The sequence below is a fragment of the Ambystoma mexicanum genome, chromosome 1q (assembly GCF_040938575.1).
Source record: "Ambystoma mexicanum isolate Mex_15411 chromosome 1q, UKY_AmexF1_1, whole genome shotgun sequence".
Taxonomy (NCBI): domain Eukaryota; kingdom Metazoa; phylum Chordata; class Amphibia; order Caudata; family Ambystomatidae; genus Ambystoma; species Ambystoma mexicanum.
In genome coordinates this window covers 1,408,989,621-1,409,006,053 of record NC_090922.1, presented here as the reverse complement: position 1 = coordinate 1,409,006,053, position 16,433 = coordinate 1,408,989,621, and the positions used below count along the sequence as shown (strand labels likewise).

General features: G+C 49.4%; 1 protein-coding gene across 2 annotated transcripts in view; it reads right to left on the bottom strand.

Annotated features, from left to right (window-relative positions):
* Window positions 1-16,433, bottom strand: part of LOC138548445 (vitamin D3 hydroxylase-associated protein-like) — a 726,529-nt gene that overhangs the window by 196,100 nt on the left and 513,996 nt on the right. For both annotated transcript variants that reach the window (XM_069642277.1, XM_069642276.1), the window contains exon 11: window positions 10,845-10,888. In XM_069642277.1, coding sequence (XP_069498378.1) covers window positions 10,845-10,888 — 44 coding nt within the window. The remainder of the gene's footprint in view (window positions 1-10,844; window positions 10,889-16,433) is intronic.

The following is a 16,433-nucleotide window of genomic DNA, read 5'->3' as shown; positions in this document are numbered from 1 at the left end:
AGTAGTCTACCTGGCTTATCCTCCCCTGCATGTAACCTCTCCGTATATTTCTTATAATTTAATTTGCATAATCTATCCCAGAGTTCACTACAAGCTAACTGTAAGTCTTTTATCTTGGCGCTGTTCTCTCGGGCGGTCCCCTCACTTCGAGTAAGGCCCTCCAGCTCTCTTTCTGTTTCTAGCAGTTCCCGTTCAATACACCCTTGGAGCCCCTTAGATTTTGATATGGCTACCCCACGCACCGCCACCTTGAATGCCTTCCATACTGTTCCCACAGAGTGTACACTGCCCGTATTAATTTCAAAGCATTCCTCGATGGCCACCCTCAGATCCTCTCAAAATTCTGCATCCTGTAGAGCCTCAGTTCTTAGCCTCCATGTCGGGATACGCGCTCTCGGGGGTGGATGTTGCCACTCTACGACCAAAGGCGAATGGTCGGATAATACCATGGCCTTGTATTCGACCCCCACCATTTCTCCCGCTATCTCCGCCGCAGCAAACACGTAATCCAACCTTGTGTGCAGGTCATGTGGCGCTGCATAGTGCGAATACTGCCTATCCATTGGGTGTAGCCTTCTCCACACATCCTCCAGACCGAGGTCTATCAATAGTGTCCTCAAAGCTTTAGCTGCTGGCGCCGGCTTTCCTGATTTGTCATCTGACCTATCAATCCTGGGGTTCAGGGTGCAATTGAAATCCCCTCCCCACACCATCGCGCCACCCACCAGGGGGCTAATTTTACTGTGTAGGGACCTAAAATATGCCGCTGTATCATGGTTAGGGGCATACAGATTTATAATGTTCACCTCCCTATTTTCCAGGATCCCCGCTACTACCACCATTCTGCCTTCTGGGTCTATTGTCGAGCTGAGCAACTGAAACGGCATGTGCGGTGCCACCCAAGTGATCACCCCTCTTGCATATGCCGAGTATGTGGCACCTATGACATTACCCTTCCATTTTCTTCTGACCACCTCCAGCTTCTCCTTGGTGAGGTGGGTCTCTTGTAGCAAGGCTATGTCAATGCGCATCCTCTTTAAATATATCATCACTTTGTTGCATTTTAGATAACTATTGAGGCCTCGCACATTCCAGGTCGCCACTCTGAGATTACCCGATGCCATCTACTCAATGTACTCCCCCTCCAACCTCCCCTCCGATGTCTTCTATGATGACCCGTTGTCCGACTCTTAGCCCTCCCACCCTCAACAACTCCCCCCTTCCCAAAACTCTACCCCACTACACACAACCCTACCCCTCCCCCCACCCTACCCAGCCCCAACAAATGTCCAGCTCCATCCCTGGATCTCAGCCCCACCCGCGTCTGGTCCTATCTCGGAGCCGAGGATTAGGACCCCGCGGGGCGTCACCGATCTAACAGTGACCTAACTAAGTGTACTACTAAGAGGTTCAAGGATTGTCTCCCAGGAGCTCCCACTTATCTGAATCGGATCCTGCCAGTGCATATTTAGTGCACCATATTCCCCACAAGCTTTATTTAACACTATATTCAAGTATCTTGCCAGCATGTATTTGCTGCAACACACTCCCCGCAAGCTTTATTTAATACTAAATTCTAGTCCCAGTGTCCTGTGTCAAGTCACCAGGGATGACCCAGCTGCGTGCTACTTATCTTCTATGGCTCCCGTCTGGATGTCCGGTTCTTGAGGGCGACCCTGCGTGTCCAGCAGTCCATAGCATCTTCCGGCGTCTCGAAGAACAGAGTTTTGTTCTTGTAGAACACTTTCAATTTGGCCGGGTAGAGCAACATATATCAGTGACCGGCCCCTCTCAACCTCCTTTTCACCGCCCGAGGTTCATCCTGCTGCGCTGTACGTGCAAAGTGTAGTCTGGGTACGCCGTGATTTTCGCCGGCCCCCTTTCTATCGTTCCCCCCTTCCAGAAGAATTCTAGTATCTTTTCCCGATTATTCAATGCTCTCCTCCGTCCTCCCCCCTCCCTCCCCAAAAACTCGAGCCGTCGTATCCGTGCCGTCCACCTGAGCATCTTCAGGTGTCTCAATTATTGTCAGCTCATCCCAGTCTTCCATTTCCCGATTGGCCTGGTGGGGGTTTGCCATCGAGGTCACCAGTTGTCTCGAGGCTATCAGGCGGCCTACCTCTTCCTCTCCCCCTCTAGTGACTGCTTCATACCATACCGCAGTTTCTGCTTCAGCCCATTTCAGAAGATCTGCCCACCACTTCTCCACTCTAGGCCTGTGGGCCGCTTTCCAGCACATCACAATTCTACGCTTGGCAACAATATAGGCCAGGTCTCTCATTTTGCTAATATGTTTTGGATTACGTGGCCTAGGGAAACTCCCCAGCATACATGCCCAAGTCCCCACGTCAAGCACCACCCCCCGACTGGCCATTCACGTCTTCAGTTCTACCCAGAATAACTTCACCTCTGGGCAAGCCCAGAACATATGCAACAGCCCAGCCTCTTCCTCCCCGCACCTGGGGCATTTGTGTATGGCCGAGCCACCAAACCTGGCTATTCTGCCGGGGGTCAAATAAGCTCTGTGGGTGACATACAGCTGAATCTGCCGGAGTCTCGCGTTCCGGGACACCTTCTTATGGTACCTTTGGGCTCTATCCCATTGTCCCTCTGTCATCGGTTCACCCACCTCCTCCTCCCAATCAAGCCTCAGTGGGAGCAGCTCCTTCCTTGGCTTCGCACTCAAGAGCTCATAAATCCGAGTTATTTCGTGCCTGCCCTCCGAGACATCGTTCATCATTTCTAGGGTGGCATCGGGTTCTTCTGCAAGTACTGTTTCAGGCCACCTTTCCCTCACCCGTTTCATGATCCTGGTGTAAGTGATATATTGGCCCTTATGCACCCCTCTCTCCTCCAGCAACCTCTCAGAATCCACTGCCTCCCCCTCCCGCCATACGTCTCCAAAGGTGGCCAGGCCCACCATTTCCCAGTACCTGCGGACCCCTTTAATCAGTTGGGAGTCTTCCCCATATAATGCCACCAGCGGGACCTGCTGAGAGAGCGGGTCCGGTTCACCCACGGTTCTCCATGCCCTGCGCCAGACCTCCCAGCCCAGCACCAACAGTCTCCCCATCTCCGCCACTTTCGTTTCATGCAGCCACACTGTCGCTTTTAGGAAGTATGGGGCAGAGTCGCCCTGCAAATGCCCGGCCTCTGCAGATTCCTCTGCAGACAACAATCTAGCTACATATAATAGCTGTGCCGCCAAGTAATATAATTCAAAATTCAGTAAGTTTATGCCCCCCTTGTCACACGAATTTTGTAGTTTCCACAGGGCCACCCTATTTCTAGAATTGTACCATATGAAGCCCCTGCACAGGCTATGGAGTCTGGCAAAGAAACGTCTGGGGATCAAGTATGGGACATTTACAAAAAAGTGTAATAGTCTGGGCAAGACCACCATTTTGAGCAGCGCTGCTCTTCCCATCATGGCCAGGGGTAATCTGGACCAAAACCCCATGCTCTTTTTAATACCTTCAACAGCTTTCTCCGTATTGTGTTTGTGCTCTACCTCTATCTTGTGGTATATGTTTATGTCTAGGTATCTAAACGTATCGGTCTGCCAGGGTATTTGCAGGATGGGTAGATTTTCTAGTGGAGTACTTTTGTACCTTCCTAAGGGGAACACGCGGGACTTCCTGGGATTTACTTTTATGCCTGAGAGGGCTGCATAGCCGTCCATCACCTCCAGCACATATTGCAGATTCTCTTCCGGGAAGCGCAGATAGAGGAGCATGTCATCTGCGTACAGTAATATTAAGTGTGTGTTTCCAACCGTGCGAATCCCCTCTCTGTATTGTTGCCTGAGGCAAATTGCCAACGGCTCCAGCGCAAGGATATATAACATGGGCGACCAGGGGCATCCCTGTCTGGTTCCCCTACTGAGTTGCCCCTTGTCCGAAATTATGATGCCTGTTTTGACTCTTGCAATCGGGGAGCTATAGAACTTCTTGACCCATCTAATATATCCCGGCCCTATCCCGTATCCTTTCAGGGTCGCCATCAACCATGGCCACAAAACTCAATCAAAGGCTTTGACCGCATCTAGCGATACTATGGCCAGCTCACCTGGGTCATTTTCCGTTTGATCAATGTGGTGTAGCCTCCTGTGGTTGTCCGTGATGTTCCTGCCGGGGACATAGCCTGTTTGGTCCGAGTGTATCAATTTGCCAATTACTCATTTGAGCCTGTTGGCGAGCACTGCCGTGAGTATTTTGCTATCTTGATTAAGCATCGATAAGGGCCTATAGGACCCACATTCCACATTTGGCTTGCCCGGTTTCAGGAGCGGGATGATCACCGCCTCTCGGAGGGACTCCGGCAGCTCCCCCTGCTCGTAGGCCTCATTGAACATGTCCAGCAGCGGCTGGAGTAGCTCCTGCCTGTACGCTTTGTAGAATTCGCTAGGTAACCCATCCGACCCGGGCGCTTTACACGTGGGCAGGTGTTGGATCACCGCCTCCAGTTCGTCTGAGGTGATTGGGGCCTCCAGGTCTGCTCGTTCTAGGTCGTCCAAGGTGGGCAGCCCTATATCTTCTGTTGTTTCCAGAATTTCTTGATCTCTATCTCCACCCACGTCCTCATACAAACGTTTATAATATATGAGGAACTCCTCGTTTACTCCCTCCTGGGTGTAGCGGATCTGGCCTTCCGCATCCCTGACTTCTCCAATCACCGACCGGGGTGTCTCATTTTGTATAACCAGGCCGGTAGTCTGCCTGGGTTGTCTCCCCCCGCATGTTGCCTCTCTGTGTATTTCTTATAGTTTAGCTTACATAGCCTGTCCCAGAGTTCGCTGCTAACGTTTTGTAAATCTCTCATCTTGGCACTATCTTCCCGAGTGGTCCCCTCCCTTCGTATCAGGTCCTCTATCTCACTTTCCGTGTCCTGCAGTTCTCGTTCTATACCTCCTTGGAGCCCTTTGGATTTTGATATGGCCACCCCACGCGCCACCACCTTAAATGCCTCCTATACCGTTCCCATGGATCGTACACTGCCCGTATTGATGTCGAAATATTCCTCGATGGCCTCCCTCAAGTCTTCTCGGAATCCCGGGTCCTGCAGGGCCTCAGCTCTAAGCCTCCATGTCGGGATTCGCGCTCTAGGGGATTGATGTCGCCACTCCAGGACCAAAGGCGAATGGTCCGAAAGTCCCTGGCTTTATATTCTGCGCTCACCATTTCTCCCGCTATCTCAGCGGCGGCGAACACATAATCCAACCTAGTATGCAGGTCATGTGGTGCTGCGTAATGCGAATATTGCCTGTCCGTTGGGTGCAACCGTCTCCACACATCCTCTAGTCTGAGGTCTGTCAACAGTGTCCCCAACGCTTTAGCTGCTGGCGCAGGTTTTACTAGCTTGCTATCTGACCTGTCTATCCTGGGGTTCAGGGTGCAATTGAAATCACCTCCCCACAATATTGTGCTGCCTAACAGGGGGCTAATTTTACTATATAAGGACCTAAAGTATACTGCTGTATCATGGTTAGGGGCATATAAATTTATGATGTTCACTTCTCTGTTTTCCAGGAGTCCCGCCACCACCACCATTCTACCTTCTGGGTCTGTCGTCGATCGGAGCAGCTGAAACGGCACATGTGGTGCCACCCATGTAACCACCCCTCTTGCATATGCCGAATATGTGGCCCCTGTGATGCTACCCTTCCATTTTCTTCTAACACCCTCCAACTTCTGCTTGGTGAGGTGGGTTTCCTGTAGCAGAGCTATATCAATTCTCATCCTCTTTAGGTTTATCATTACTTTATTGCGTTTTAGGTAACTATTGAGGCCCAGCACATTCCAGGTCACAACTCTAAGGTTACCCGATTCCATTGACTTGATGTTCTCCCACTCCCCCCCACTTCCCATGTCGTTCCCGATGGCTCGTTTTCTGGCTCGTATCCCTCCCAACAACAACTTCCCCCTCCCTGCTTCCCCCAACTATGCCCCACTGCAAACAACTTTTTCCCTCCCCCCTCCCTACCCAACCCAAACAAATGCCCAGCTCCATCCCTGGATCTCAGGCCCACCCGCATCTGGTCCTTTCTCGTCGTATCGAGGACTAGGACCCCGCGGGGCGTCACCAAGCTAATAGTGATCTAACTAAGCGCAATGCTATGGGGGTTCACGGGTTGTCTCCCGGGAGCTGCCACTTCTATAAATAGAATGATTCAGTTCAAACAGATCTTGCAAGCATGTACTTTCCCAGCAGCACATTCCCTGTGGGCTTTACTCGATGCTATATTCTAGTCCCAGTGTCTTGCACTATATCCCCCAGAGCGACACAGCAGCCTGTTACTTATCTTCTCCGGCTTCTGTCTGGATACCTGACTTGTGGGGGCGACTCTGCATATCCAGCCACTCCATGGCGCCCTCTGGCGTTTCGAAAAACAAAGTTTTGTTCCTGTGGAACACTTTCAGTTTGGCCGGGTAAAGCAACATATATCTGAGACCCGTTTCCCTCAATCTTCTTTTCACCACTCCGAAGTTCATTCTGCTTTGTTGTGCCTGCAAGGTGTAATCCAGGTATGCAGCGATTTTCGCAGAGCCCCTTTCGATCTTCCCGCCCTTCCGGAAGAATTTGAGTATTCTTTCCCGATCTCGGTAGTTTAGAATCTTTGCAATCAATGGCCTGGGGGGGGGGCCCTGGGGGCAGCCTCCTCGTCAGAGTCCTGTGCCCTCTCTCAACAGCGAACCCCTGGGTCAGTGCCCCACCAGTTATTTCCTGCAGCAGCATGGTTTCCACGTATTCTGTTGGGTTAGGCCCTTCCATTCCTTCTGGCAAACCAACCATGCGGATGTTATTGCGTCTGGCGCGTCCTTCTGCTTCCTCCGCTCTGTTTTCCAGATTGCCCAACTGCTGTACAAGGGCATGGATTTCAGATCTGTGAGCAGCGCATTCTGTCGTGTTTGGGGCCATCTCTTTTTACAGGTTTCTGGTGCACTCCGCAAGCGTTCTCACATCTTGTCTTAGTAAGTTCACATCTTCCTGGCCCCCTCCACCCCTGGAGGCGTCTTGGCATAGGCCTGCAGTGTGGGCTGCTTGCTCTTCTGTCACAGTTTTATTAGACATCGTGCTATGCCAACTTGGTGTGGGTCAGCACAGTAACCTCTTATATGCAGATCTGTGTGGTGTCGGGCCTTTCTTGATGTTTGGGGCCCACTTTGACCGTGCCAAGGATATGCGCCTATATCTTGCTGCGCTCCAGGAATGGGCTGTGTCCCTCACGTGCCTGCTCCAGCTCAGTATTGTTCCGCTGGCCTTTTCCGGGTTCCTTCAGTTACCAGTGCCAGGCGTTCCACCTGGCATTATTATGGCTCCACAAGCTTTAGTGCTGCCACTACATGTGTCTGTAAGGTGCCTCCACAAGTGCTCTCTCCTTACTGGGTTCCAGTCGTGGTGGCCTGTTGACCTGCTGCTTTTCTTTTGTTTTTTTTTATTTGCTGGGGCTCTGGCGTCAGGTGGTCGTGTCTGACGGGTCCCAGCGGGCTGAGCACCCAGGTGGCCCCCCGTGTTATGCACACGGTTCCTCCTGCTCCTGTACACCCTATGTCCGCCGCCAGGCTCGGGCTCTTGGGCGACCCCTCCCCAGCCTGCGCTTTATGCTATTGTTGCAGGTATTATGTCCGGGTTGGGTTGTTGCCCGCAATTATGTCCTGGGCCGGGTGCGCGCTCCTGCGCTATGAGTGGGCGCTCCACTGTGGGCCAGTTGAGTACCCCTCCTAAGGCCCCCCTGATGTACAAAAGATCCAGGGGAGCTCTCCCCTTCAGGGCCCTCCGTACCTCCACCTCCAGGAGCCTCCAGGCCCAACAGCCGGGCACGGGCGCACGGCCCCCGCTGTTTCGTCTCCCGCACTCGATGGCCTTAGCGCATCTGGGGGTGCTCCGCTCCAATCCCATCCCGCGGTCGGGGATGGCAGAGAACGCTCGTCACTTCTGTGCCCGCTGTGGGCTGCGGCGTCTGCCCCTCAGTCCCACAGGCCCCCCTCTGGTCGGGTCTGTCAGTCTATTCTTAGGCCGGGCATCACACGATCCACACGGCCGCTGCGGGCTCCATCTCTGCCACACCAGTCGATGTTCCTGGCATGGTGCTGTGGTCAGTTGCCGTCCATTTGTTCACTGGTCGCCATCTTGCCCGTCGCTTGATTGCGGGCACCCGTCTTCTCCTCCGTGGCTGTAACTTTCTGTCCCAGCCACCGCTCGGGCTCTCCTAGCGCTCGGAATGTGCCCCCAATATTCATACACCCTTAGGAATGCTTCTGCCTTGCATGGGCCACTGGAAACTGCTAGTCTTCCTGCGGATCGATGTCGGATCTTCGGGATCTCCCCACAAGAGCGTCCTCTTACGCGGCCATTTAGCCACAACCCCAGTTCTTGTTTATACTTAATCATCTGCCATTCAGGAAAAAGTGAAATCCTGGGTTTTTGCAATTTCCGATCAGACTCTGCTCTTAGGCCTTAGCCCTCTATCATAACCAAATATTTGGTAAATGGCATTTACCAATGAATGCCTGTCATCCGCCAGGTTAACAGCTGTAAAGAAGGAAAAGGGTGAATGCATAGTCCAATCCACAATTTCACAAGTCTTCACTTGCCCTTCAGGCCTTCAGTAGTGTGACAGGGTCAGGGTTTTGAACCTATAAAGGGGGAGGAGGGATCCCTACAAACCAGGGGTAGGTGGCCTACCAGGGCGCATGGCAGACCCAAGCCTATCTGAGAAGGGGGTGAGAGAGTTGGGGGGGGGCAGTCCCCGATTCCCCCACCCCGACCAGTGTGCAAAATGTGCACTCTCCACTAGAAATTGGCTACTGGTATTTGTCTCTTGGTGAGTAAGAAATGGCATGCTGTGTGTATGAGTAGAATTGAGATTGCGCGCAACCTTTTAATTGCTGGTAAGTAGCTTGTAAACCGAAGTTTAGACCCCTGACTATGCATCGAGTTGCAAAACCATTGAGCCCATTTCTCTTCTTTGCAGGACTACAGCATCCATGAATCATCGCGAGTACACCAGAAAGAGCCAGACGCGTGGAAAAGGATCCCGGCTGTAAATTCCATGATTGAGTTAGCGACAATCAAACTGCAGACTGCACCTGGCTGTGAGACGGAAGCCAGCACAGTGGATCACACAGGTACCGTGAACTGGCAGAATGGAACATATGCTGACAAACGAAAAGGGGTGGTCCAAGAGGGGATTGCAGTGAAAACCTAGCCACGGGGGGAAAACACAGGGAGAGATTGTTCCGAGCAGACGATTACACGAAATACCCATTGTAAGTCGGAAGAGAGGAACATAAGTAAGGGCAGGGCTATAAATACCCCAAGGGGTGTTCGGGTGAGGTCAGGGAGAAAGTTGGTGGACCGAAAGACCAAGTGGCAGAGAGCAAGAAGAGGAACTGAGTGAGTGTACAGGTACGTTATCGAGTATGAGAGAGAGTGATAGCAAGCTTTGAGAGATTGTAATATTGATAGTGCAGGTGTCGGAGTCTGTGAGGAGAGAACATTGTGGAAGTGAGGGAAGTGTCAGTGAGAGTAGCGGTAGCGGTGAGTGAAAAAGAAAGAGCGTGCATGGGAGAGCAAGGAGGGAGTAGATGTAGTGAGGAGGGATGAAGCGGTAGTAGGAAGGGGGAGAGAGAAGAATAGTAGAGGGATAGAGAGGAAAGGAGAGAAGGATGTCTAAAGAGAGAGGTGAGATTGAGGGAGTAGGGCCTAGAGGGGGATGAGAATAGAGTAAAAGATAAACAGAGGGAGAGGAAAGAGTGTGAGAGAGAGATACACAGAGAGAGACAGAGGAGAAAGCGCCTGGAAAAGAAGGCGACAGATTGGGAAATTAGGGAAAAGAAATAATTCAAAATCCTTGAAATCCGTCTTTGGGGGAAACCATGAGAGATGGGAACTCTTAGAAAGCCCCAGAGGGCGGAAGTTAGAGAAGGCTACGACCTTCAGTCCGTCACCACAAGACTAAGTTAGAACATCCTGTTGGGTGCTAAGGCCGCCTTGGCGAGGGAGGACAGAGTCCACAGGAATGACAAGGGAGAGATTGGGGATCGTATTGGTCTGGTCTGCCTACCATCATTCCACCATTGAATATATGACATTGATAATAAAATACCTAAACTGTACACCCGAGTCCACGGGTTCTTGAAGCCATCTGTGACAGTAGGTTATGCAAAAGGTCATAATCCATCCATGTTTAAAAACAGGCAGTGGCAAAGCCAACAGTTTTGGTACTCCCACATTTGCCAACTATTGATATCTTATGTACTACTATCATTTTTAGAGTGAAGTCTATCAGATAGTGGGAAGACTGGAGCACCTATGCACTGCAAATGGTGTGAGTAACTTGGCATATTATGGCAATAACTGGCCAATATCCGAGGACCCTGTTCTGTTCACTAGATATGAGGTTAAACCCATACATCTGTACGTCCTGTAGCCAACACCTTTTGGCTTTGCCAAGGCTCGTTCCCCTGGTTTCATTCAGCTATATCTCACATGGCAGATTACTGACACCAGGCGGACAGTCTGATGTGCAGGCAAGTTACAACTACCTTTTCACATCCTTGTGCCAGCTCCTCCCTTCCAGGCCATCTTCAACATTGTCTTTTCTCATTGCACTTCAATGTCAATAATTTTGGCTCATAGGTGGCTGTTGTCATCTTTGAGCCACAGCAAGAAAGGCCTCTTACGATTCGGTAGAGGTCTAATAGTAGACTAGTTCATAGTGGGTGCTTTATAATCCATGTCAAACTCTCAGACACAAAGTAGTTTCAACCGCAATCCATCTAGAGACAAAATCACTGTGCTACTTGATGAGATACTATTAAGTTTACAAGAACATTACTTACCCAAATCCTCTAAGGCTTTTGCAGATGTACGAAAACCTAGGAAACTGAAGGAAAATAATAAGGTTATTTGTGTATCAAAGAGAAGTGCACAACAGAATTATATCTCATTCATGAGCCTTCATAGTAAGAAAGCAGAATGCACTGCATTGACCTGATCCATGCTCATGAGAGAACACCGAGGCTGACCAGAAACAGTACAGCAATGTTTACCTGCATCCAAAACTCAGGCTGTTACTTCTAACCAGGTAGCTAGATTTAATGGTTTTGGATTAAAACATTTTCTTCATGAGTGCAATTCTATTCCTCTACAATGGAAGACGCTGAGAGAGCTGGTAGGATAGGCCAGTGTGTATGTATGTTCCAGCTGCAGGGGCTTGAGTGCAATCTATTTAATCTCAGCAGGTTCCAGAGTGCAGAAGGAGGGAGGAGACTGAGACACAGGTGACATGGCTGTTGGCAAAAACCTTTTATACCAGAAATAAAATAGAAAAACTACCTCTCCATAGGTCTAAGGGGGCTGTCCCTACCTCAACTAAAATACTAAGGGTTCAGTCAGGATGTCCATGTAAATCAGGAGTCCCCCGTCTTGCATTAAAAATGTATTTCCGTCCCTTACACATATAACTAAACTAATGAAGTAGAGGATCTTCTTGGTCTAGAAGAATGGCTCCCTTCTTCTGGACAACGGATTACAGTTCCAAGTATTTGGTGGGATCTTTACCTGAGGGAATGACTCCTTTCCCCAGGTCTTAATCCCATTCGAAGGTACAAAAAGTTCCAGGTGAAATGTTAAAACTCAATACATTTCTCAGTTTAAACTCAAAAGGTAAAGTTCCAGTCAAACATCAACATTCCTTATTGCCCATAGTTGTTTCTTCACTATTGAGTTCCTGGAGAATGCCTCCCATCTCCAGATTTCTTGCTCTCCGTATTTCCACAATGCCAGGGAAATGACTCCCTTCCCTGGGCCTTTTCTCGGGCTTGCATTTCAGTTCACAAAAACAGGGGGAATGTCTCCCTTCCCCTGGGCCTTTCTCAGGCTTACTCTGCAGTTCACAACACCAGGGGGATGGTGTCCTTTCCCCTGGCCTTTTATCAGGCTAACTTTGCAGTTCATAAAACCAGGGGGAATGTCTCCCTTCCCCCAGGGCTTATCTCAGACTTATTTTGTAGTTCACAATGCCAGGGTGAGTGTCTCCTTTTCCCTGGCCTTTTCTCACACTTTGTTTCACAGGTCCCAACACCAGGAGGAATGACTCTCTTCCTCTGGCTCTTCTTACACTTTGTTTCACAGTTTAGAGCACCAGGGGGAATTACTCCCTTCCCCAGGCTTTTCTTTGTATATTCAGTATGGCAGACCTGATTCACTCTCCTGCCAGGTACTGCCACGAAGAGGATGAATTATATTGATCTTCTTTTGTGGGTGCGGGCCCCAGATCTGTGTTTCTCTATGTTTTTCTTCTTGCAGGATTGGCTCACTCCTTTGCCAAGTACTGCCATGAGGAAGATGACTAGAAATGATCTTCTGAGGGGCCCAGAGCCTGTTCTCTATGCTTCCTTCTGTGTGATTATTAGTTTCCTTTGATATATTATGGTGACTTTCCCTCTTCCCCCGTATTGGGAAACATTTCTTTAGTTAACGGTGCCTCTGCGACTCTTGTGCTATGCCACCAATCATTCCGGTAAGCCCTGTACCTTCAGGGTTGGATCTGGCATCTCCTGGTCCATCTTGGAATTGTCTCTCTCTGTCACGTGTGGACGCCTCTTTCTCTCCGCGTCCTGGTCATCAGCCTCTTCTTGCTGCACCGAACCGCTGTCTCATTCTCTGTTCCTCCAGGGAGAGATTGACAATTGTGGAAGTCCTTCCTTTGTCTTTATTCGGAACACTCATTCATGTTCCTCAAAGTGCTCTTCAGTGCTCCGCACCTCCTCCTCGTCCCAGTACATCTCAAGGAAGTCCTTGTTAGATCATCACTACTCTTCCTCGTCTCAGTGAATGTTGGAAAAGAGGTGGGTGATTTAGATATAGTTCATAGGCTAGGAGGATGTATAGGGTGCTAGGTGTTACTTTGAGTTCTCCCTAGATGGTCACCCTTGTCCGCAGAGGGGGAGTCTCTCCCCATGAGGTCCTCCCGTTGTGTATCACCCCATGAGGACTAGCGGGTAGCGGCCTCACCACCCTGACATCATAGGGAGAGGTTCCCACCCTTGGGGAGAAGTGACGACATCTACGGATTCATCACAAAGTGCAGACTCAGCCTATCATCTTTCCAAGGCTGAAGACCTTAATTCCTTGTCACATCTTTCACATATAGGAACTTGGGACATCAGAAATTAGGCTGAAACAGTGTCAGTCATGGGGGACAAAGCAGGTTCTTTTTGGAGAAGGATATTTCTAAGTGATAGACCTTGAGATGTGTCAGTCATGGATTGTGATGGAAGCCATGGGGCTGACTACATCCAATCAAAGTTGGAAACATTTCAGTCATGATGTTAAAAGTATGGGACTCGGGGCCTTTTGCCTATGACTCCCCCCGAACCATTGCTCCACTCCCACCACTGTCCACATTGTCATCCCCCATGCTTCCCCTCATATGAATTACAACCTTATGTACCATAATTGTCTCCATACCGCTACTCCTGATAAACATATTAATCCTCTCTCCCACTAAACTCACTCTTAGCCTCTGGCACACCACTGCAAGACAAAACCTCTTTCCTCACTAACCACTGACTCCTATTCACCCCTAGTTATTTGTGATGGCTGTCAATGAAAACTGCATTCTCCCTATGACACTGCCACCTAAGTCATCCTCCACACTTGTCTTGCTACCTTATGCAACTCCCCGGTGATGTTAAAGGCAGAAGTGTTGGTCTTATAATCAGTAAAGACACACTATCTGACCCTATTGCTCATCTCTGACTTTCTTTCATCTGCATCCAACTCCTCACTTTTTGTCCCTCTTACTATTCCCCTTATCGACTACTTATCCAGCACTCTCAACCTCTTCCTCTCTGACATTGATCTACTTTTTGAAATGTTCCTCACTGAAATCCCCACTGTCATAATGGAGGAACTCAATCTCTATAACTGGACCCAACAACACCAGATGGACAGAACCAACCAGTTTAACAAAGTCCCCTATCTAAACCTGGGGCCAAGGAAGTGGATGCTGGACCCACAAGTGGTATACAGGGGATTCCCTGGTCATCCCATGCACTAAGGCAGAGGGTGGTGACAGGAGAATTGGTGAAGGTTGTCGGAGTTACAAAGCTTCCACCCTCCCATAACGAGATGTTAGAATTATACCAGCTATCTTACCAGGATTGCCAGAGGGTACTTGATTTGTACTACACATGTTAAACAAGCAGAAGGGCCTAGGAAAAGCCAGCAAGGAACAAAGAACAGTATAGAGGCGGGAAGGGCACCTCACATACGTCTGGCCCGTTATGAAGTTAGAAATGACAGCCAGGCTTGAAATAGGCTTAGGCCAACTCCCTTTGAGACCTAAACAGCTTGGCTCATACAGTCCAGGTAAAACCAATACTCATAAGAACCATCCAAGTGGAGGAAAAACCACCCTACAAATTGCAGGTAGCTCAGTCTAGCATTGGAAAGGGGCTGAGGAAGGTGTTTGGAGGAAGTTGGTTAGCTAGAGGAGTGTTTGGAGATGAGCTGGAGGAGAGACTTGAAGGTTGTATGTAGATAAATTAGGTTGATCCATGGCATATTTCAGTGACTGGAGAAGGTACAAGAGAGAGTCCTGTGGACCAGAATCCTAGAAAAGGGCATTAGCCTGACACAGTCCAAACCTGGACAGAGGATACTGTTGTATCTCCTATGTTGCCGTTATGCTGTGATGTTCGTACCTGCTTCATGGTTACCAAAATATTTGGGAAGGACATGTACTTAGGGTTCCAGAGTGTTGAGGAGAAAGAACTGTTAGTGTGGAGAGGAGCAGTAGGCAACCGGGAGAAGGGGCTTATACTACACACTTAATAAATGCATCAGATGAACCTACCTGACTGCAGGCCTTCTTCCACAACGTATTGGCAATGATGTAGTTTTGATCGAGCTCCTGCTGGTGGCTTCTGTTATTTGGAAGGTCTGGAGTCCTGCTGTGTGTACACTTGAATGCTTGGAGCTGCAGTGCAAAGCTCTCTTGTTGTTTGAGCCTTGCGTTTGTTGCTTTATCCGTGTGCTGCTCCACCATGGAACCTGTGTCGTTTTCTCCTGAGCGGAGCCTCGCTGGAGCCATAGGCCCTTCGATACACACTTTGGGTAAGGATGCTTGAGGAAAAGTGGCAGGGAATCTCTGTGTGTTGGGGAGGTGCCCGTTGGCATCATGGTGCGAGGTCCGCGGCCTGCATGGAGGCACTCCATTGTGGGAGCGCGCACTTCCTAAAGGAGTTAATGGGTGCTTTGGTACTGTGGTGTGAGGTCTGCGGCCTGCAAGGAGACTCTCTGCTGTGGGAACGTGTGCTTCCTGAAGTACTTGCTGGGCGTGAGCTCCCTGTAAAACAACAATAAGTATTTTCTTCCTATGTGATATTAGAGGAAGGGATCTCTTGTGTTGGAACCGTTTATGAAGATTACTTGTCTCAGTAATCTTAGTCAGAAAGTGGAAGTAAATCACTCCGTTTCGGTGATCACTCATCTCAGTGTTGGAATATACCAATTTGAAGAGGCATCCCTTTTTGGGACTCGTTCCAGTAACAAAACAAAAAAATCTTTTTCTGTTTGAAGAGGTTTTCTTGCTCTGTCAAAAGAAAGGGCAGGTAGAAGAACTTAACAAAATGGAGAACGTTCCTCGACCCACAGTGTTTATGGCACATTCTGAACCCCATAAATAAAATGGGGGACTTGGAAAAAAGGGTTTCTACACTATTTAAGGGCAACATGTAGGGGGGTATATAGGAATGCACAGCAAGGCTTCCTTACTTATATGTTGCCTAAGATATGAAGGACAACAAATATATGATACCCTACCGGACCTTGGCGGTGAAGAAGGTGTAAGTGGAAGTGAATTGGAATATGCGTTAAAGAAGTTGGACAAACATTTTTACCCAAGGTTAGCTCCATCCAAGAGCGCTATAATTTTGCTATGAGAGAGCAATTACAGGGAGATTCGGTGGAAGAGTATGTGAGCACATTCAGAGAACTTGCGGGGGACATGCACGTTGATGAGCACATAAGGTATCCATATATGGTAAAGTAAAATCGAGACAAAACAAGAGAAGAACTATGGCTGAAGGACGATTCTTCTTTGGATAAGGTATTGGTAATAGTCAAGGGAGTTGACCACTGATTACATTGCTTGGAATCAGCTAGATACTAAAGGAACGCTTTCCAGAAATGCTGCATTTTGTTATTTTTAACGTGCCTGAAAAGGCTGTTTGAGAACTGTGTTTGAGGCCACGCCCACCCCGGAAGTGCAGGGCATTTAAACACAAGCAGGTCTCTCCGAGCTGGAATCAGCTGGATGCTAAAGGAACGCTTTCCAGAAACGCTGCATTTTGCTATTTTTAACGTGCCTGGAAAGGCTGTTTGAGAACTGTGTTTGAGGCCACGCCCACCCCGGAAGTGCA